At 42.3% G+C, this 22,469-nt stretch overlaps 1 protein-coding gene across 2 annotated transcripts in view; it reads right to left on the bottom strand.

Annotated features, from left to right (window-relative positions):
* The window catches only part of LOC139102652 (thrombospondin type-1 domain-containing protein 4), a 55,586-nt gene that overhangs the window by 31,795 nt on the left and 1,322 nt on the right, over window positions 1-22,469 (bottom strand). Inside the window, exons 1-2 of one of the 2 annotated variants that reach the window (XM_070656721.1) lie at window positions 14,192-14,419; window positions 12,329-12,464 (exon numbers count right to left, since the gene is read on the bottom strand). In XM_070656721.1, the coding sequence (XP_070512822.1) occupies window positions 12,329-12,435 (107 nt within the window). In that variant the 5' untranslated portion in view covers window positions 12,436-12,464; window positions 14,192-14,419. Of the gene's footprint in view, window positions 1-12,328; window positions 12,465-14,191; window positions 14,420-22,469 lie in introns of those variants that run through there. The other variant, XM_070656722.1, reaches the window with a different exon arrangement.

The following is a 22,469-nucleotide window of genomic DNA, read 5'->3' as shown; positions in this document are numbered from 1 at the left end:
TTTCCTTTTTGCGGAAGCGGAGACGTAAAAGGATAAAGATTTAACAATTATCTTACGCGAAAGAAGAGAAAGCATTTATGTCGAAATTTTTGTTAGCAACGTTAAACTTTTGAATAAAATTAAAAACTCTGACGTAAAGGTAAAAGTGCGTTAAATAACTTTTAATTAAAAAAAAAAAGAAAAACAGTTTCGTTAAAAAAATTTGCGCGTTAAATTCTAGAGGCAATATTCGCGATTGTTGGATCGGATTATTTTTAATCTAAGCGCAGATAAAAAAATAATTGGCGACACGTGACGCGATCGTTGCGTTTGCACGCCGCTCTCGTCTCACACGCACCGCTGACCAACGGCCGAGTTCGATCCATTAAACTGTCCATTTAACGACCAGCCGAAATAATGTGATTAATAACGGGACCACACCCCGCGCTATAAAGTACGCCGCTAACGAGTGCTTAATAACATTCGTTGACAAACGTTAGTCCAGATAATTATGAGTCCGGGCGCGAGATTGGGCGTCGTGGGATTCCGCGATGACTCCCTGTTGCTTCCGAGATTTATGGCGATGATCCTCCGTATTAATAAAGCCGCACGTATGAGATTAATGACTGTTACGACGCGCTGAGCAATTGTTGAAACGATCAACTTTTAATGAGCAACCCGGCATTCTCCATATAAGTCGCTTATTCTGCGGTCATTGACCTCGCGCCTCTCTTATTTTAATTCTCTGCCGACGAATGATTTTCGACTGTTACGTATACCGAATAAAAGAAACAGCTTATATGCGTTACTACGTTATTGTGATATCAATAATAATTTTAATACGTCATTTTAACGCGTACAATATTCCACGATTGAAAGAAAACGTAATATTTTCGCGATCAAACGCGACGCCCTGCGAAAGCTCGAAATTAAACCCAAGAGTTTGAGTTTCACATTTAAAATTAATTTTGCACTTCGGAAAAATGTTTCAAATGTGCAAGAAAAAAAGAAAAAAAAAAAAAAAAAAAAAGTAGAGTTCAATAACTGCACAATTTATCGAGTCAACTGAATTTCGCGATGTATAGATATCGGAGGCGATACTCTCGCGGCGTTTGGGGCTGTTTTTGTCAGTTTCAAACAACGGAAATGTTCCCTCGCACCGTGACGCGTGTTATCGACAAGGTATCAAGCGCGCTGTATTCCCACGAGCGACGTCGTAGTATCGCGGAGATTGCAGCGATATGTTGCACACATGTAGCCCGGCGCCGTTATTATAGGGAACAACGTCGAAACAGAACCATCAATTAGGCGTTTGAAGCGAGACGAAGCCGTTTCCGCGCGCGCGGCCGCGCGGCGATTCGCAAATTAATTCCTGCCAATTCTCAGAACGGATAAAGCTTCCTCTAGCGAGAAACCCTGAAGAGCATTCTGCCGCCGTGATTAATTTAACACGTTGACCGACAGTGACGAGTGTAACTAACGTGGTAAAGTTCACCCTGCGGATCGGCTAGGTTCGCGCGGGCTTTTAATTCGCACCGGTCACATCAAAGGGAGTTTCGTTTCCGCGGGTAACGTGTTTGAAAGCGAAATATAAATTTCTGTATTTAAAACTTTTTTTTTTTATTCATACGTTTTATACACGTCCTTCGGGCGACAACCGCGATGACGTAAGATAAAAAAATTTTGACACAAAACACGTGAATTTGCATTGTAGATTTGCGATAGAGAAATGATCAAGATGGGCTTTTGTGAAAAATTGCGCGAGTTATTGATTGCAAATGCAACGCGAAATTTCGCACGTTCTTCTCCGAATGTTACCATGGGAAATGTCATTTTAGCGCGTCATCCTCGAGTTGCTATTACACATGGCTCGAAATAGACTCGCATAACGCCGGAAATCACTGGTTTTCCTAGTCAAGTTGCGGTATGTCACGCGCGGAACGGTTTATAGGCACCGTAATGCGTGATTCCATAAGGGAACATAGTAACGCGTTGATTTTGCAACTACTAAAATAGCGATAGCAACCGCATCCGTTTGGAATACGCGCGCAAAGATATCTCTCGCTGGACGAGCTATAAATGGAATTAATGGAATGCTGTAAAACGGAAATAAAAACGCAAGTCGTGTGGCGAAGATTCCACGTCGGAGTCAATCTTGACTCAATTTCACGACACGACGACAGCGAAAATAAATAGCGATCCAAACTACGTGAGTATCGATAAATTAAGCAACTTGTAAGATAAATATGATATAAAATAATGCCGCTTTTACGTGGAAGAGTAACACGATATAATCCACGTGTGTTTTGTTACAGAAAAGTATCACGAGGCATCAGAAACAGAGATCGTGACACATTGAACGCCGTACGTATACCTCGATGACCTGTATTGTGGCATTGACGTGTCCACTTAAAATACACGATACATAAGTGATTATGCTTATGGCGAAGCTACGTGAATGCAAATTAAATTTAACGAATAGGTTTACGAGTCGCATCAAACCGATTTGCGATATCGTCGAAAATAATTAAAAAATAATTATATAAATTAAAAATGGAAATTTTTAATTTACCAAAAACTTGTTAAAATAAATAAATAGGGCTTGACTTTTTTTTTTTGTACATTCCCTCGCGAAATAAAATATTAAAACATTTCGTCCAAGCCAGTTCTCATAACTCCACATTAATTTCTTGCGTGACGGTCAGCTGCGATGTTGAAACGTGATCGATGTAATCGCAAATCCGAGAAACTGTATTGATCAAGTGGCACGGTGACCCTGTTGCGGACGATCATGAATGATTTCTCGATTTCGCTGAGCAACGTATAGTAAACGAGTGTAACTTGCTCAGCGGCATCGGCCTACCAATCACGCGCAATTCGAACGCGCAAAACGATCGCAGTGTGGCGATTGCGGGAACTCTTATCAATAACGAGAACTACATCTGCGGCAAGTTCCGCGAGATGCGAACTATACGTCAAACGATTTCGTATCGCAGATCCCACGATCTTTTTCTTCCAAGCTAACTTCGCGCGCTTTATCGCGATCGCGACTTTCCCGGCAACTTTACGCGTCAGGTTGGCTTCGACCCCGGTAACAAAGCCGGCGACGCCGTTGTCGCCCGACACGGTCGCCAAGCGGCCGTCGTAAAACCTGCCGGGGCAGATAAGAGCGTGTAACCCATTTTTTTTCCAAATTATCTTATAACGCCGGCGTTCCCGAGCCGATGGAGCACAATAGCAGCGTTGTATCGCACCGTCGTCGAGAACGGAAATTCGTAAACGTTACGTGAGGTTTACACGCGTTTACGATTTACACTTGTCGCCGTTGCGAGGATTAAGTGAGAGAATGCGTTATCGCGACACGCTCGTAATACCGCCGACGTGCACGTGCGCGACGCGATTATGCAAGGCGCTGACTCGCCACGATTACGTTGTTAAAATGACATTCTACGTTGATTAGATCGTTACGCCAATTTTCGCTATCATTTTTGTAATCATACGCGTCAAAATACGTATCCTAATATTATAATATAACTTATTTTAACGAAATCGTTTTGAATTCAACGTACGCCGTTTCTCGTTATTAGAACTGACGTTATTAGAAACGCGAGAGGAAAAGCACCGTGCGAGATTTAATTTACAAGTCCATTGATAATAATTTCCGAATTAAAATAAAATAATTCTCGCGCTACTGTTCGTCTTAAATTCGATAGGGGCACCGATTGGAGACGTCGGGGACGAGGACGTGAGAGAGAGTATTCAAGTTAAAACGGGCCTCTGCCCGCCGATCGCGCGCGCGCGCGCCGTAAATTACAGGCCTTGCGGTAAAAGTTCGTGACGAGTTTGAGGAGGCTATGTAAATCTGCTATAAATAACAGCGGCAAAAAGCGAGAACCGGCGCGACGGCGGCCTCCGTCAATATCCGCCGGTTGATGGGAGTCTTGTCGTCGCTGGGGCGATTAGCCCAACGCGAGAGAAGAATCCGCTCGCGTTTCAAGTCGAGCGAGCGTCGAAAGAAAGCCGCGTAGATGCTCGTCGCCCGCACGGCTTCGCGCCTGCTGCTCGCGATTCCGCGCCTGAGTAAAACCGTTAGCGCCTGCTCTTCTCGTAGCGCGAGAAGCGGCGCGTTAACGCTCCGAGGGTTTAATTGATGCTCTTGACCCGCTGATAATGCACGGAGATCTGTAAACTCGTTACGCGCGGTCTCCAGCCAATTTAGATCTCCGCGTTCCTTTCGCGGCAGCGACGCTTAGGCTCGAGAACGCGCGGCCCGTTTACTCGAACGGACCTCTCGCGGTTGCACCGCGCCGATGTTATACAATTCGCTTCTTCACCCCTTCGTGATTAAACCGCGCTCTTTATCGCGCCGAGTTTGAGTGCCCCGGCGCGGAGTTCCGGGTGCACGTCCGCCAGATTAACGCATGAAGCGAAACAGACATCGAGTTTATGAGCAGAGTTATAAGACGAAGGTCTTGACAATGCAGATATAAATATCGCAGAAGGGTACGAAGATTTTTATTTATTTCTTAATTATTACGGTCTCACGTTGTAAATGTTAAAATAAACCGTCGAGAGTGATAAAGTCGCGTTTGATGGCGAAGCGTGATGCGTATTCCGTCAGCATCGCTAAGCGCGAACGCGACGATCTCGACAATCGCATGCCGAATGAGCCCTCTGACGCGACAATAGGTATTCCGTGGCGAGGAGGATCGCGATCGGCGCCGACAAAGCGCGGGAGGAGAGAGTCGTTCGGGATCTGAATTAATAGCGAACCGCGGGAGAGCGCTGCGAATGTGCATCGCGACATTAAACATGCAGCCCGATCGGCGGTGCAACCCGACGCGAATCGTTGGGATCGTGCTAGATGGAATTTCCGAGTGGCCGCCGCACTCCCGAGATTCGTTTGACGCGCGCCACCCAGAAATTCCGTAACGGGAAACCTCAAAACTTCCGAGTTCTTCAAACGAAATTAATTTAATTCCTATCGATTCGACAACAGTCAGCTTTGTCCTGCTAGTCAACGGTGGTTTCCAATCGATAACAGAAAGCTCGTGTGCAGAGAGAGATCTGTTTACACTAATGGAATTTGTACCCGCGGTTCTGTATCGCTAACTTGATGCCGTTCGCATTTTTTAATGATAAAACTGAGAAAGAGAAGTGCGAACGACAGTCGGGCTTATTGAAATAACGACAGAAAGACGCGAGCGGCAATGCTGGAAGTAAAAATTTCAGCTCCGAAAAGATACGAAATAATCGATCGCGACGCGAACTCGGCGCATCGGTATGACACGTACAATTGTAGACAATGCGTATGTCTGTCGGAGCGCGCGGAGTGGCGTGAATGAGCGTCAGCTTCGTCGTTGCAACTTGATGCCGCGCTTAGCGCGATCGAACGATGACTGGTCAATGCGAGCACAATACCGGTAATGGGGGTGTGAACCTTCTCGAGACGCGACAACGACCGGCGATAATGACTCGCGTCGGAGAACAGACCCACGGCGGAGAGTCAGATGCACGCGTTGTCCGTAAAATGCCCGGGATTTCCACATAAATTGCACGCAATTGCCGGAAGGAAACGGATATGATCGAGCGCGAACTGTCAAACTCGCATCAATTTCGAGCTCCGCCCGATAGAAACGAAAAGTCAATGACTCGCTCGTGGCAACGCGCGTTGCAGGCGGACGCATCGCCGCCGCAAATAGCCGCGAGAAACAAACGAGTCGCTCCGGTCATTTAACCGAAGCTTAGGAAATTATTGATCACCGGAAGCGCGGCCGCAGTCGGATAAATCTACGCGTCTGAAATGTTATTCGTGCTTCTCCGCGCGTGGAACTCTATTACACATCCGCGTGGCCGTTTCCCATCTCTTCCCACCTCGCTTTTCCACCGTTCGTAAAATTTCTCTACCGTTCGACTCAACGGCTTCACTTGCCCGCTTCGTGTAAAAATGAAGAAGGTTTAATGACATTCTTCTCGAATCATTCGTCATGAATTTTACGAGGACTCAAGTACGTTTATATCTCCCGGCTGAGAATAACGTATAAGCCCCTGTAATTTTCTAGTTCGCAAATAAGGTAAAACGTTCAGTACCGGTCCTACGTCCTACGAGCGAAATATTATATGTATAATGTAACGAAAATGAGAAGCGCGTCTTTAACAACATTCATTCATAAATGACTCGCGTGGTTCGCAAAAAAAAAAAAAAAAAATCTATTTTGCTCGAATTCTACGACAAGTTGCAACGTCTAATGGTAAAACGAAGCCAAACGGGGATCCGTCTCCGCAATTTTCAGGCCGTTACAGGGTCGACCGTATTTCAAACTCCCCGGTTTGCGTCGCAACCACCTGTTCGGCACAAGAGAAACAAGTATCGCGGGTACATCGTGCTCACGGACTCTCACAGTCGCGGAGCAGGACATGAATCTCTCGTCGAGCTTCTTTCCGGGAACCCAACGTGGGAATGTAATAACAGAAGCGGCACATTGCTACAAAAATTTCGCGCGCTAAGTTTTGTTGCTTAATTTTTTTCTCTTTCTCTTTTTTTTTTTTTTCTTTTTTAATCAGAACGTAAGGCTTGCATTTCTAATTATATTCTTAATAACATACGAGAAGTTAATAAAAAATATAAATTTGTTTGCGTCGACATTTAATTACATCGTTCATATGCATGAATAAATATAGCTTGAAACGAATATTTTAAGATATTCTCATTTGACGGAAAACCGAAATGTAAGACGTCGAGATTGAGAAAAATTATGCAAAGTATTGAGTGGGGCAACGGAGCCGTGGTGCCATGTGACTGTCTTTAATGCGGCTGTCTTTAATAGGCCCAGATGACGACATGGAAATCGACTTACCGAGGCTTTGATAACGAATTCGTGAGAGGCTCAAAGCGACGTCTCGACATCCTCGATTCGACAAAGCGTACCGCGGTCCATGCGTGCGTGCGATTACGTGACGGAAAAGTAGGTATACACTCGACGAAAAGTACAAGCCGCCCATTACTCGAACGCGAATTTCGCTCTCGAAAGATTAACAATTTCTTTATAAAACGAAAAAAGCAACTGTAGAGACTAATTGTTATAAAAAATAAAAATTATGCATGAACTTATCGGACAATTTTTTTTTTTTGAGATGGACCCTAAAATATTTAAAAAATACGTCTTTTACCGCTTCATTTTCCTACTCTTTTCCTTTATATTTTATGAAAAAATTTGCAGCAGACCTCATAACATAGGTTCTTACAACAACGGAAAATATTTGTTTTAAAGCAAATTAAAATAAATTTTACCGTGTTACGCGTAATATTATTTTGCACTTTTTATAAATAAACTCTCATATCTTTTACAAATACACGTCTTCATATAATCCGTATATGTATAATCTACGTGACACGTACACGAATTTATGTAACATGGGACGCATCTCTCGTGTTACGAAGGTCTATCCGAAGGAGCATATAAAGCACACTCAAGTTAATTTTACATTATTTTCAGGACGCTTCGAAAATTAAATCGTCGCGTTATAATACGCGAAATTAATATATGAAAGATTAACCGTATGGTTTATTACCTACAAGACCGCGAAATTAACGTGCAATAAATCATTTTCGTTGACGCGGCTTGCAATTTCGCTTCGCATATCCCAGCTATCTTGGTGAGACGTCGAGGCCAGCTAGAGTCACGGCGCGATGCCGATATTCGTAAATACGCGTTAGCAAAAAGTGTATCCGCTCATGAAAATTACGAGGTGACTACGCGCCGAGAGACGCCATGAGCCGTTCTTAAGTTCCGCTCGACTTATGAATAGTATTCCTTGTACGCGCTCTCGCGAGTACGAGTGCGAGCTCATTGCGGCGATTCTGTCTTCGATACCGATAGGATCGTTCTCTTCCTCTTCCTCTCTCTTTCACACGTCCAGCCACTTGGTACCGGCTCGAAATAAATCGATCGGGACGCGAGGCTCGCGCGAAATAGAAACGCTCGATTTGCAATTACCCCGACGAGGTCCGCCTCGGGCGTCATTAGAGTCTTTGAAAGTCGCGAAGATACGACGCTCTATTACGCCATTTAATGATGTTAATCGGCGAGCATCGCGAAAGCGGCGTTATTAATCGCGTACGTGGACGACTCGGAGAGCATGTAATTTTCTTTCGAATCCGCGTACGCGCAAGATGGAGACTTTGATGCCGACGGCCTCGCCGACAGAGTCATGGACGCTTCCGGCAAAGTTACGATTTTCGATTTCTCTAGGCTTCTTAGAAAACAGGTTAATTAATCCGTCCCGTCGTGCCACTTTTGTCGAAATGAAGCAATTAGTTTTGTTAAAGATAATTGTTTCCGTGCTTAGTGTTTTTACGAATAAAATAAATTCTTTATAGCGCGCGATGTCGCGTGATCCTTCGTCCTCAGCGACAAGCCCACAGCTTCGCGAAAGGGCTCGACGCGGCCTCTTCGAGGTACCGAATTAAGAAGTGCGCGATGCGCAAAGCTGAATGTTCGTGATCCGATTGCACGCGAATGCATCCCGGCGGAATGCATGACACGGAAACGCGGCAGCGGTAAAGATCAAAGCGCGTTCGCACGTCGCGGAGCGGTGTGCCGAGCAGCCCTTCAGATTTCCGACGCGTTTGTCGTTTTTGAGGCGCGGTTAATGGACGTAACGCGCACGACGACGTTGCGTTTCACGTGTCCGCGCGGTGATTCGCCGTGCGCGATTAAATTCTTGCTCTTCCATGCGCGGCGCGTCGTAAATAATCGATATTAATTTGCCTTGGTTCTGAATTCGTGCCTCGAAAACGCGAACGCGTACGCGTACGACCGGCCTCGTTCGTTCCAGGTTATCGCTCGACACTCGTCCGATACACATTGCACACAACAACCGCGTGTACAAACTCGTTGCGTATGCACTTAGCTGGTAGTCGTCTCTGCGGCGAACCGGTGATTAGCGAACTGAGCTCGATTTTTTTTAAAAAAGAAACCCAAATTTAAAACGTTTCGATCTCAAGCTAATCATTCATTCATGTTTCAATTATAAACAATTTACAAATTCTAATTTTATATTAAAAAAGAAGAAAAAAATTGATATGTTTAACCGAAATTACTCGCGCAATTAACATTCCGGCCAAGGAAACTTTATCAGCCATAACACCGTATAATGCAAAAGAGATAAGAACAAAGGCTAGCGTTCGGTAAATTTTCCAATACAGAATTTAATATACGTAGTACACAGATGCATACGTGTAATTAATAAATTGCATTAAGTTCCACCTGATGTTACAATATACCTAAAAGCTTTATTAATTAACCATATTGAAAATTAATTCGCTACGTTTAATTACGCGTCTCGTTTGTGTTTGACTAAAAGCCGAAGTCACGAAAGAGGAATCGAGATTCTTCCTGATCCTGCGGCGGAGATATACGCGCGGCTCAGGGAAAACGTGTGAATTCTCGGACGCCCTGTACCCGTTTCTGGTAAACGGCCGCGCATACCGCATGTAATGTATACCGCATGTGATCCGCGGAAGGCCTATATGTAGTAATCGTATCCCGCTCACGTCCAGACTCAACATAATTACCATACGAACCTGCTACAGATTGCTTATTGTTCGCGCCGCTTCTCCTTCCCTTCGCGGAGGAAAGGAGCTCTCATCCCTAACCTCGCCGGGGATTAACGTTTATACGCGGGTGATGAACCTTCACGGACGTCAACGTCGACGAGCGACGTGCGGGCTCTTGAATCGTTTCGCCGCTCTAGACGATTTTATTCGTCGCAGCACGGCCGAGGCGCATATTCGCGAGGTAGCCGGACGCGTTCAACCCCCCCGCGGTGAATAATCTCGAGGTACGGACCCACGTTAAATACTTTGTTTTTACTTTAGCCGACCGCTCACGACGCTCACCTGATAGCAACTAATAATTCGTATAATTTACGATGATTTGGCGCCGCTGGGAAAAACGTGATACTGGAAATATCAATCGCTGTTCGAAACTTCCGAAAAAGTACGGGATGGACTCGTGAATAGTACCGAGCTACAGAGTTTTATTCGCGAGAATTTATTTCGACGTTGTCGCGATAAAAAGCGAGATATTGTACATTATTGTACTTTCGTATAATTAACTCCGCGGTATTGTAAAATGTTATATACTTGTTCTACCAGAAAAAAAATGTGAGCGCTTTTATTTTGACATGGCAAAACTTGGCGCGAGAGACAGAAGATAACCGCAATACGGCGCGGCTAATTTTTCGCATTTCTACGCTTTGTGCCCGCTACCCATTGTTAAAGCGGGGAATTTAATAACCCCGTCGCGGAAATTTTTATGTGCCGCGGTTGGTCCGCTATTAAAACAGGAGTAATTAGCACTTGTACCGCGCACGTACTGTGGAGAAATTCGAGATAAGGTAACATAGAAATTTACAGAGATCCACGTACTTCCGTTTCTGACGCATCAAGATATCCCGCGCTGAAAACTAGCTTTAATAATCCCAAAATACTTGTTTACAAAAAATTAAAACCAGACATAATTATATGCCGAAATGAGAAAGGAATCTGGAAGAGACACGCGGGCGTTTAAGAAAAAGGATGCGTCACGTTTTTTTCAATTTTATAATATTTTCGTACAGTGGAGAATCGATTTCAACTGCTGGGCACTCGATACAAAATCACTACACGTTACAGCGGTGTAAGATAAAAAAAAAAAAATTTTGTAATTTCTCCATCCACCGGATTTATTTTAAACGTCCGCGGAAACGCGACGATGCATTTGCCTGATCGGTAATTATGCAACGGCATTGGCATGTGCGCGATATAAAAGCGAGACAGCTGCGGATAACAAGAGACCTTCCGCCCGGAGCGTCGAAAGTAACGAGAGCAAGGATTGATGTCCCGTTCCGCGGGCTTACGCGCACATTGAGAGAATTATTACGCAAGGTGTCCGCGCTGAAATAGATGACTCGCGGTGGAATGCATCGCGGAAAAGGGAATTCCGTCGTTAAGACGGCGAGTTATCGAAGGGTCTTATTTCGCGCGGGAATGATCTTCCCCCCTACTCGTTCCGGCCGATCGTCGCCCGCTTGTCGCTTTATCCCGTTCCGAATTAATCCGCGGTCGCGAAACGCATCGCGGCTCAAATTGCACGCTATCGTTACGCGTATCGCGCTCATCGATCTCGAGCGACGCTAGTTTGCACAACTTAATAAGAACCTGTCAATCCGAAGCAAACTGTTTGCTCGCACGACGTAAGAACAAACACGTTGTTGTCCGCCCGAGCGAGAGCTCGAAATAAAGTTCGTACAAGTATTATCGTTTAATTTTTATTTCCTATTTGTACTTTTAATCCGTTTAGTTCTTTTAGTTTTCTTTTCTAATCTACCTGGAGTCTATTACTTTTGTAAATTTTAATTGGATACCATCAGGTTTTCCGAAAGCTTTCCACTATACTGTTAGTTGTAATTATAGTTGTATGCCTGATATATTTCATTTTGATATGGAAGTTCGTGCTCTTAAAGATTAAGAGATAGCAGCTACTGTAAACGTTTCACGTCTAATCGCTACCCTGAACGGCGCTTATAAATTCATCAATGCCACCTGTGTGTTCTAACGACCGAGTATCTCCCGTTTTGCATACCGGCGCCTAATTATATCGTAACTCACTCGCGTGCAGCGGAGTTACTCTCGGTGTATCTTTCGCGAGAGCGCGCTTCATATTTTGCACGCAGAAAGCGCGCTTTCAAGCGGTATCTCGGCCCTACGTGTTATTCAAATGTAGAGCGCAATGCCACACAGGATGTCCGACTCGAGTGTATTCTCAACGCGAGTATCTTGAATAATTTATATCCCGCAATTTTATTTCGGAAAAGTTTATTGGACTCTTCGAGGTTGGTTGTGAAAAACTCGACGCGAGGGCGATCGCTGCGATTGGTTTCGACATGCCTAAACGCTTTTAAAAAAAGCTTTACGATTTTTTTTTATATCGTGCCTACAAATTTTATTCCGTATTTTACTGCCGTACTCGAAATATTCTTTGCATTTTTCACAATATCTTTCTGACCTTTGCACTTTCCAATTCCGACGCGATTGAGTCAGAGAGCAATAAGTCTCGGCATGCTAAATTCAAGGTAATTAAAGCTCGCCACGTGAGTCACGCCCGCTTCAAATAATATTTATACGTCCAGGTATAGCTTTTTGCATCGTAATCATTTTCGCTATGCCCTTTATTAAATCTCAGTAATACACCCAAATGCTATTTGGGTTTATATCTTCTCTATACGTTATACTGTTTATACCTACGTAGACGTAAAAATTCACGGCGGACGTAAAAAAAAATTCGAATAAGAACAAATGACTTACCTTAAATCCAGCCTGATCACGGCGGATCGTCTATCCCGTTGACGCGGAAATCCGGGAAGGAGACGCGGCGGCGGCGAGTCATCTTCCGATTTTCGTGAACGGTCCATGGAAGACGTGCTCCGAGGCTCAGGCCATCCTGCAAAACATAAAGTCATTAATAGGGTAAGTTGGCATAAAGAGCGTAAAACAGATGCCGCGCAACAAATCACGATGCTCCGTAAAGAGACGGGACGCGCAAATCCGACGAAGCGAGACGAGAGCCGACTGATCGCCTTAACTTTTACAAGGTTAAGCTCCCCGTTCCTTCTTTTTTTTTTTTATTTTTTTTCGCGTCGAAACGTCGCGACCGAGCTTTAACGCGCCATCCGTCGTCACGCTGGCGTTTATTAGATTCGCTCTAAATTCCTCTTAAAACTTCACGGCACGCCTGGAAATGTGCGTAACGGACGTCGAGAGCTGACGATTCAGCAATTATTTCGACACCGACGCGTGTCGCAAATATACGTGCGTGTATACCGGCAAGGAAAAAAAAAAATTGGGGCAAGCGCGTTCGATACATTCTGCTCTAGCCTTTAATAATGCGACCACTTTGAGGAACATTATAATTAAAGCGTGAGATCAAATTGATTTCAAATAGTCGGCCTTATTTCTGTACACGATTTAACACGATAATTCCACTTCGGAGGCTCGTTAGCAAAGCCATCTATGTAGATAATTAAAATTAATGATTCCTACAGTAAGTAAAATGTGATAATTATTTATGATCGCTGTGTTAGAAAGATAGATAACGCTTATTGATCCGGAAATTGCATCATCGACAAGATTGCAGCAGACGGATGAATATTATCTATACGTAAAACGAAATTTTCTAACAAATATTTTCACTGTATATTTAATCTCAAAAATTGCGAACGAATTTCAGCGCGATCGACATAACTATCGCGATATCACTCCATTTTATATAATAACACAAAATTTTTTAATTAAGAAAATAATTTATTTTATAGCAATTAAATATAAAAAATACATTACCATCGGAATGAATCATTCATAATCATTTTTGCAGATGCCTCGTGATATACTCTCGATTCTATTTTAGCCAGCGGTTTTGTTTTGAAGCGAATATCGGGAAAACCGCGATTACATGTGCGAGACAGACAGCCTCTCGCGAAATAATTGATCGACTAGGAATTACAGAGTGGCAAAATTTACATGGTTGATATATTAAGTCGCTAACTGATGGATATAAGAGGTGTCTATACCGCGGTTTTCTAGCTGCAAGACAACGCGCGAGTATTCGATGTGTGAACAGCTGCGAGGAATATGCGAGCGTGAGGAGAGAAGCACGGCCCTAATGATAAATTACAGGAAAAATCATCGGTAAATTCGTCCCAGCTTTCTTCCTACGTTTCGCCTTTCCGTTCGACACGTTTGAGGTCTCCGACTCTTTGTCCGCCAGACAGCCTTTGAAGGCGTCACACATTCAAGATCCGTGCGATTAGCGCAAGCGTTACGTCGATCGAGAAATAATTTATGTTGCGTGTAGAAAAAAAAAAAAAAAAACAAGAAAAGAACACGGTACAAATTAAATATTGTTTTACACTGTTCTCTTTCAGCGAATATTAAAGAATTTCGAAAACTAATTCGTATAATGCATTTTAACGTAGCGTTTACTTATATGTATTAATATTCGCGATTATTACGCCTTTTAAGTTTCCGCTACTTAACGTAGCCACGAGATGTTAGCAGGTCCGTTAAAAATCAGTCGACATTCCGAATTCAAAGTACAAACAGTTCGGCGCAAATTAAACAGAGTGATAGCGCTCGAAAACATTTTTTTGGGAATATCGCCACGTCGCTTACCGGCGTGCTTGCTCGCCTAATCCCACTCGGCAAAAGCAGCAGCAGGTGGATCCTCCGTCTCGACCCACGTGGCACACATGTCCCGGGCAAACCCTTGCACGCCCCTCGCGCGCGAAAGGGGTCGTACCCCGCCGGTCCCGAAAGTGGCCACAGCGACGGGTTTCCCGTTCGAGGGGAACGCGACGGAAGAGAAATCGCACCACTTCGTCAAAGAGCTGCGGCGCGCGAGAGATACGTAAAAAAAAAAAAAAAAAACGCACCGCACAGCTTCCGGCTTACCGCGTCAATTCGTCGGGAAGAACGACCGAGCGGTGTGTGGCGTACACGAACGCCGCCGCGACAGGAGTGATAGTGGCGAAAGTGGGAGACCCTCCGTAAAATATATAGTCCGCGGGGTGAAGTGATGGTGGGAGGAGAAGGTCCGCGCACGCATCCCTCCACCGCGCAACGCGTTGCGTAGCGTATCCCGTGGGACGTGCGGCAATAATTCAGCGCTTAACCTGCGAATGTTCGCAACGCTGCCGCTCGTCGTCTGGTATGTAGATAAGAAAAAAAAATATGTAACAAATATCGCGATTATCTGTAAACATTTGCGCCGCGAATCTCTATCGGGAATATCTTAATATCAAATCTAAACCGAGGGACCTTCGCATGTCACTTGATTACAGATTCGACGTAAGTATCTGATCGAAATTTTTGATACTCCCGGCAACGTCTTGCAAGCACTTCGTTTTCTCTTAACGTTATTGTTTTTATCTTGAAAGACAAAATTTATAAATAGATTTTCTTTCGCTATTCCGAGACAGATTTTAATCGAATATATTTGTAAATTAGTTAATCAATTTTAAAACGTATTTTAGATTATTAGCGCACGGACTTAATTTATTTTCTTTTCAGTTAAAGTTACAGAAAAGCCAAATGAATTTATAACCGCGTGTCATACCTTAATTATCTTAAAAGCATTTCTTTTGAAAACAGTTTACCTCATATTTCGCAAACTTATATCTTTAGAGATACTATTGTATCGCGGGCTCTCTTTCTCTCTTCCTCAGAGAACACCGAAAGGGCCATTCAAAACGAAAGCAGCGCGGGACGATTTCTACACAAAAGCAGAGGCGCGCGTCGACTACTCGTTATCAGCCATTATCACGCCTATTTTCCCGTTGAATCTCATCTAGATAATCGGGAGCATTGTTTAAAATGGCGTTATCTGCGCGCTAAATACACCGACGGAAATCCCGACGTGCCCCTTTTCCTTTCTCGCACGCCCTTTGCTTCAAGTTCAACGAACTGTAATTGTGGTACGGAGACGCGGCAGTAAAATTCTACCTGCGAGATTAGACTTGTGGCTTTTCCTTTATCATCCCGGCGACGTTCCCGTTTTATCTATCTCTCCGTTTTTCCGTAGATCCCTTTTCCCCCCTCCGCTTTCTTCTTCTTCCAGCCGCTACGTCGCGAATCGTCCGCGAGTTTTTTTTTTTTTTTTTTTTTACCGCCAGCGCGACGGATCGCGCGCAAAATACCGAGACGAATCACGACGAAGAACCAGGATAGCTGGAAGTGTCTTATAACGCGCGAGCTGTGCGATACAATATGATGCAGAACTAATTACGTTGGCCGATTAAACCCGGTAATTAACCCACTGGCAATCAATGTCCACTGTGACGAGCATAGTTATTTTTTTTATTTTTATTTACTTGTAAAGTCGAAACGAATAATTTGGAGTCTTTCGATAGTTGATAAAAAATTAATTTCCCGCTTGCAACGAGGAAATATTCGAAAAGTAATCGACATGTAGAAACGACAGTGAAATCTGTAGTGTATTGAAAGAGGCACGAACGAATTTAAAACACGTAATTAGACAAATTACGGTGTTTAAGAAGAAATAGAGATACTCTCGGTGAGATCGAAAAGGGAATATCCGGAGTTAGAAAATATTGAGTTATATGTACAATTCTATCATCGTACATGACTGAATTCAGTACAGTTGCACTCTTGAGAGCAACGCCACTAAATAAATACGCAATGCACGATAATAATTCGAGGAACGTTTCAAGCATTATTTATTTTCCGTCAGACATGGCGGTCCAGCCGGTGATGTCAGCCTGAGGCGAATCGAGCTTTTTTTTTTATTTGCATAACGAACTGCAGTTATTGCATTTTACAGCTTATAAAGCTTCCAGAATCGCGGGTCGTAAAACAACGAGTCTTACGCAACGTGGAATACTTAACGTCTCAGTGAGCAAAAAATTAGTTATAAAGGATACAAAGTCAATTACGTAATTTTCAATTTTAAATATCACTTCGGGTAGAATTAGCGTTTACAAGTTTCCGTATCGAGAATCAAAACGTACGCGAGTGCACGCGCGGATCAACGTGGCAGTGGAATCGTAATCGTAAATCGCGGTTTTGCACTTTCTGGTTACCGTCAGATTCGCGCTATTATACAGCCGCGATCTTGTCGAGCAATCGACCATCTTGCTCGGACCTGCTGACAAAAGAACCCAGTCACGGCGATTACCTGTCGAATACTATTGTAAAGTGCGACATCCATAACCGTCCTTCGTGGTGGTCGGGGCCCTCCGATAAAAGTTCAGTCACGCCGTGATTTATTAATTATAAAGCATTGTGATCCGCGAAGCCGCATAGTTGCGGTTTCACGGTGATAAAGCAACACGCGGCGCCAAGGATTTCCATTTCGAAAACAGACTGCCGGCTGATCGTCGATAAACGCCTCCGCGATTTATTTAACAGGGTCTTTCGATCGATGTGCCAACATGTAACGTCCCCTCCCTCGTTATTACGGATTAAAATTTCAAATTTAAAGCCCGAAAATCAGATTGTAAAATAGATATTAATTTATTATAAAAGAAAAAGGAAAAAAAAAAAACCCGATTGCATAAAGTTAAGATTTTCTTGTCACTTGACAAAATAAGCAGAAGGCGTCTCACAATGTCTCGTTGCTCCGTGGGACCAGATTGTGGTCTGTGTGTTAGCTCAATGGCCCCTCAACTGGTTATATCACAGTCTTTCGGGCCGTTTCTCATTCCAGCCTCCGTCAACATTTACATACTGAACGCGTGTACGTACGATAACTCGCGATACAGCGCGATAACTCTGCGGAAACGGGCGGTAGATCGTTACGCGATATCGATCTCTGACATAATTTGGCGCGTTACTCTTTAGTCCCGGTCTACAGCATACGACGTAACAATTCACATTTTTCAACCCGCGCGATTAGTTAATTTCTTTTACATTTAAATACCGAGGTGACAAAAGCTTTCTAATCCTAATAGCGTGTAATTTATAATCACCTCTAACGATTTATCAATTAAATTCTTTAACAGATACGATTTCTCTCAAGAAAGAAAAGAGATTTTAAATAGTTGTCCATATAAGACAGTGTTTATTGCAGTTTCAAGTAATTTATTGATATTTGTTTGCGAGAGGGCTCTTTCCTTTGAATGGCCGATGAATCGACTCTCTATTTCCATATCGACGACCGGTGGTCAAGCCGTGTGAAAAATTGGAATCGCAATAATGTCATAGAACCGCATAGTCCAAGCGTGTGGACGTGGTGAAACTTAGAGGAAAAACTGCCTCCTCTCGCGAATCCGATTAACCTCCTTGGGAGAAATCCACGAGTGTTCGCTACGCCGGTAATATTTCAAGCGAATTTGTTATTATAATTTTTCGAAAGTGACACACGCCTCTCGTGCATCGGTACGGCAGACAATTCGACAAAATACCGGGTGAGATTCAAACCCAATTGCTGATTAATCGCTAATTGATTACCGCGTTTTAATACGGTATGGTAATTTAACAAACACGAACATCGGTCCGCATGATCAAATCACGATCGACAGAGAGGATTAATTTAATTGTTCGAAACAACAGCACGTTCAATTAACTTGGCAAATTAAAATAGTAATTAAATAGTACTAAACGAGCTTTGTTACTGTTGACGGAGTGTGTCAAATTATTTAAATGCCCCATGTTGGCGAATTATTGGATTAATATTGACAAATGGTATTACGCGCGTTTAATTCTTTCCTCGATTAAAATATTTCTACCTTGAATATTACTTCGACCGTCAATTCTTCCTATTGCTTACTTCGCCCTATAATATCTCGCAACTAATTACGTACATCTCAAAAAACGCGATCTCACTTGAAGGCGTGAGTCTCAGAGAAAATTCCTGTACCTAAAAAAAGCGTGATTTTACGTATTTACGAAGAAAAGTGGACGCGCTCGTTTTTCGGATCGCGCCTGATTTTTGTTTCCCTCTTTTTGGCAATACGCGATGCTGCTCAACGCTTCGTCGAATTATACGTCGTGACCTGTAATTTGGACACTATTTCACATGCCGTAAGCATGCAATCACGAAAAGGTGTTCCCTTTTGTAAGTGGTTCCACCTAGATGAAGAATTTATCGGCTAACAGCCCTTCGTCGAGATTATAATACACGCCGCGCACATGATCCGATCGGATCGCGGCGTCATAATGTCCCGATCCGTCGTACGAACGCGCTTAATTCTCTCGTCATTTTTTATTTTACGACGCTACGAAATTTTCCTGATTTCACGTTAGTAAGGTAAACGCTTCGTTACGCTGATTGCGAGAACAGGGTGACAATTGTTACGCGTCCATTACTAATTGCGATCATTTTTCGATGATACTTGAAGAGATATCAGGCTATACAAATATAGTTGTAAAGGTATACACAGAAAATCTGTGTTAAGAATAAAATTGTATACATATACGTATAAAGAATCAATTTGAAGAAATGTAAACAGTTGTTTCAATACTATGTCTTGTATGTCGATACCTTACACGGCTAATGCATCAAAATAACATTTTCTTTTTCCGATATAACTATGTAAACCAATAAATCCATATATTCTATTTGAGCTTTTAAGAAAAATCTCATATTTTCTGATAACACACAAACATATTAGAAAAATTTATAAATCACCACGTTATATTATTTTCACGTTATTCTTATCCCCATAAAAAAATAATAAAATAAAATAAAATATTACTTTAAATATGATTCAATCTCAGTTAATCTCTTCAATTATCATTTCACTTAAGGCTATACGTCGCATATCTTTTCCTCTACCCTTGGATTTATATATTTGACGTTCTTACACAGATGTATATGTCGTCGTTGAGTAAATTCTCGGGGAAAGAGGATGAGGCGGTCCAGGAAATGTGAGATCTCGAATGCGGGAGGCCGGAAGAAACGCAATAACATCCAGAGATTTGATTTATTCGAGAGGAAACGAATCTCTGGAGTACCTCGTATGTGCTCGAGAAACAAATATCCGGCCACTCGAATGACAAATCAATCAGAAAAAAGGTTGGACGTATGCATTTGATTATATTTCGCCTATCGACGTGATTGTCAGCCTCCGGACCACCACAGATTACATAATCGCCACTGACACGTTACGAATCACGTAAAAAACGTTGAAAATAATTTGCGATTATTCATTTAATACTTTTGCTTTATCTTTGTTTACTATTAAACTCGTCTCGCAGCTATTTCCGTTAAATCTTTGTGATTAATATGTCCGAAAAACAAAAATCTTTATTAGCTGATAACTTCCTGTGCAGGCGATTATTCGGAGAGCATCGATTAACGTGCCGATCGTTCAGATTGATTCACGGAAACAGGAAGTTTGTCCCACAAAAAAGAGCACGACGGAATTTAGACCTCACACGCCGAAGGTAAAACGCGTTCGTGAAATTTCTTGGATCTCGCCGACGGAAACGCGTATCGCGCTTCACCGTAAAAAAAAGAGATGATCAAAATCGTGCTGAAAAATAATCCGCAAGCGCACGCAATTTACGACACAACTTGAAACTTCGTAATACTTCCGAAAACAGAGGAATCACATAAGTGTATAAAAAGATTAATTAATTTTAATGTGCCATTTACTCGTTGCGATGTAAAAAAAAAAAAAATAAAAAATATATTTACAAAAATTTTGACACTTTGTTTGCATTTTTGCGAGTACAAAGCAACGTGCTTATTCCTTTTTAATGAGACAAACTTAATTAAAAGCGAACATTGACTTTTATACCCGTATCTCGCTAAATAGTTGCTCGTATTGTTAAATCAAATTCACTTCGTCGATCAACGGGAACGAAAAAAGGCGCGCGAAAAAAAGAGACCGGAAATTCAACGTGGCGACCGCTTGTTAATTGTATCGCGGATCTACGAGGCGTGCTGAAGCGGCACGACAAATCGATATTGAAATTTTTACATTAGCCGGATGTGCATGCACGCGTACCTATACAACCTCGGACACGTAGATTAAGGTGTAAAGTCGAGCACTCTTTTCGTGCTTGTTCAACTTACGATTAGTCTCAAAATTGATTTATGGGCCTGTAATCGCCAATTGAGATGAGTACTTGTATGCAATCGCTCGAGACCTTGCGGCAAAACGTTGCACTCCGCGCGCGTTAGAAACCATGCCGAACTACCGCACGTTGTATCGGATGTTACAAAATCACGCGGAAATTGAGTGTCTTCCGGTTGATTATTTTTAATTAAAAAACATGGGACGAGTTTGACGCTCGCCACCTAATTCTGCGTATATTAAATACATATAACGCGTCTTTCTTTTTTTTTTTCCTTAAATTATCATGCTTTTATTTTTCCTCATATGTTTATCGCGAAGAATGAATATATTGTATGAATGTATGCGAGTATTCGCGAAATATCCAGTTCGATCGGCGAGTTTGTTAAGTCCAAATGATTGTACGGATTAGTCATCCCTGCGGGATCTTCCGGTCGATAAATTAATTCGTCACTTACTGACATTCGAGAAATTAAACTTTAAGTAAGATATATCCTTTATTCTAAATATCAAAATACTTTAATTTTTACGTATAAATAGCATAATATAATAATTAAAGTTTGCGGACTTCCGAAATAATACAAAATTAATCACATTTGCAAATTAAAAGTATCTAAATTAACTACAAGCTTTGTTAAACCCTTAAATGAGAAAAATTCAGCTGTGTCTGTTTTATGTAAATGACCAGCTGAATGGACCGTTCACATCTGCGAATTATCATTTGAAATGTTTACGTTATTGCATTTCTCTCGTTTTGCCGACGCTTCCAATATTATCTCGTGTGCCTCCCAATACTATCTTGTGTCTTTGAAATAAGCTTATTTTGCAGACTCGCGAATTGCATACAGTGAGAAATTTTCAATAACGCACGCGTCGTAGCTTTGCTTAACAAATAAATATCAACGTTAATAATTTTAAATTGAAATGTTACATTTATTTATTTTAATCTAATTTACTAAATTTTCCTCTCTATAAAAAATTGGCGCGTTACGTTGATTCTATTGTTGCCGTTTATTAAATTATATATATATTTTTTTTTTTACAGATCGACGCAGCTGCATCCACTGCTATCAACGAAAGTGTCGTCACCGCCGATATTATTAATTATACGAACTGCAGCCGGTTCGTCGGTCGTTCCGGGAGTTCCGCAATGTATTCGGGCGTAAGTTTTTGGCTTTATTCTAAACGCGAGTGCCGGACAGGAACGCGCGAAAGTGATCAATAATTTTCGCGATTGTAGAATCACGGTCGGGGTGTTCGCGAGTGACTTATGCGCGGAAGAATGACTCGACACACAAACAGAGGAGAAGCAGACCCGGGAAAAGCATCGTACATCAGCGGAGCAACTTAGAAATAAATATCAACTTTTTCTTTTTTAGAAAATCCAAAAAAAAAAAAAAAATAGTTCGCGCAAGGTTTCTTCTAGTATATTAAAAATTTATAACGACCATAATTAGATATATTTTAAATATTGCTTTAACACCGACATTTCCCTCTCTACTGTCTATATTACCGCTTTAATTGTTGATTTTATTATTTTATTGCCAACGACCACCGCGACGAATTAAAAAGTTAAATTGTATGCGATTGACGTTGACGTGCATTCAAGAAGCACGCATTGGGTAAACGAATATTTATGTTATCATTGATTGAGTGGATTTATGAATTGGCCACAGTTAAGTATGCACTTCTACTTTTTTAATTTTTTATACAAGACATTTGCTGTCGATAGCAATTTTTTTTAATACGTCTCGATAATATCGTGTACTGACCCGAGCAGTGACCATGATTCTGAAGGTTTTACTAATAATAGCACATATCAGTGCGTTGAAAACTGATAAAAAAAAATCGCTTGATATAGGCCATCCAGGATGTCCCATTAACAAATTAGCACGACACATCATATAGAT

The sequence above is a fragment of the Cardiocondyla obscurior genome, linkage group LG05, assembly GCF_019399895.1.
Source record: "Cardiocondyla obscurior isolate alpha-2009 linkage group LG05, Cobs3.1, whole genome shotgun sequence".
Lineage (NCBI taxonomy): Eukaryota > Metazoa > Arthropoda > Insecta > Hymenoptera > Formicidae > Cardiocondyla > Cardiocondyla obscurior.
This window is presented reverse-complemented; position numbering and strand designations above follow the sequence as displayed.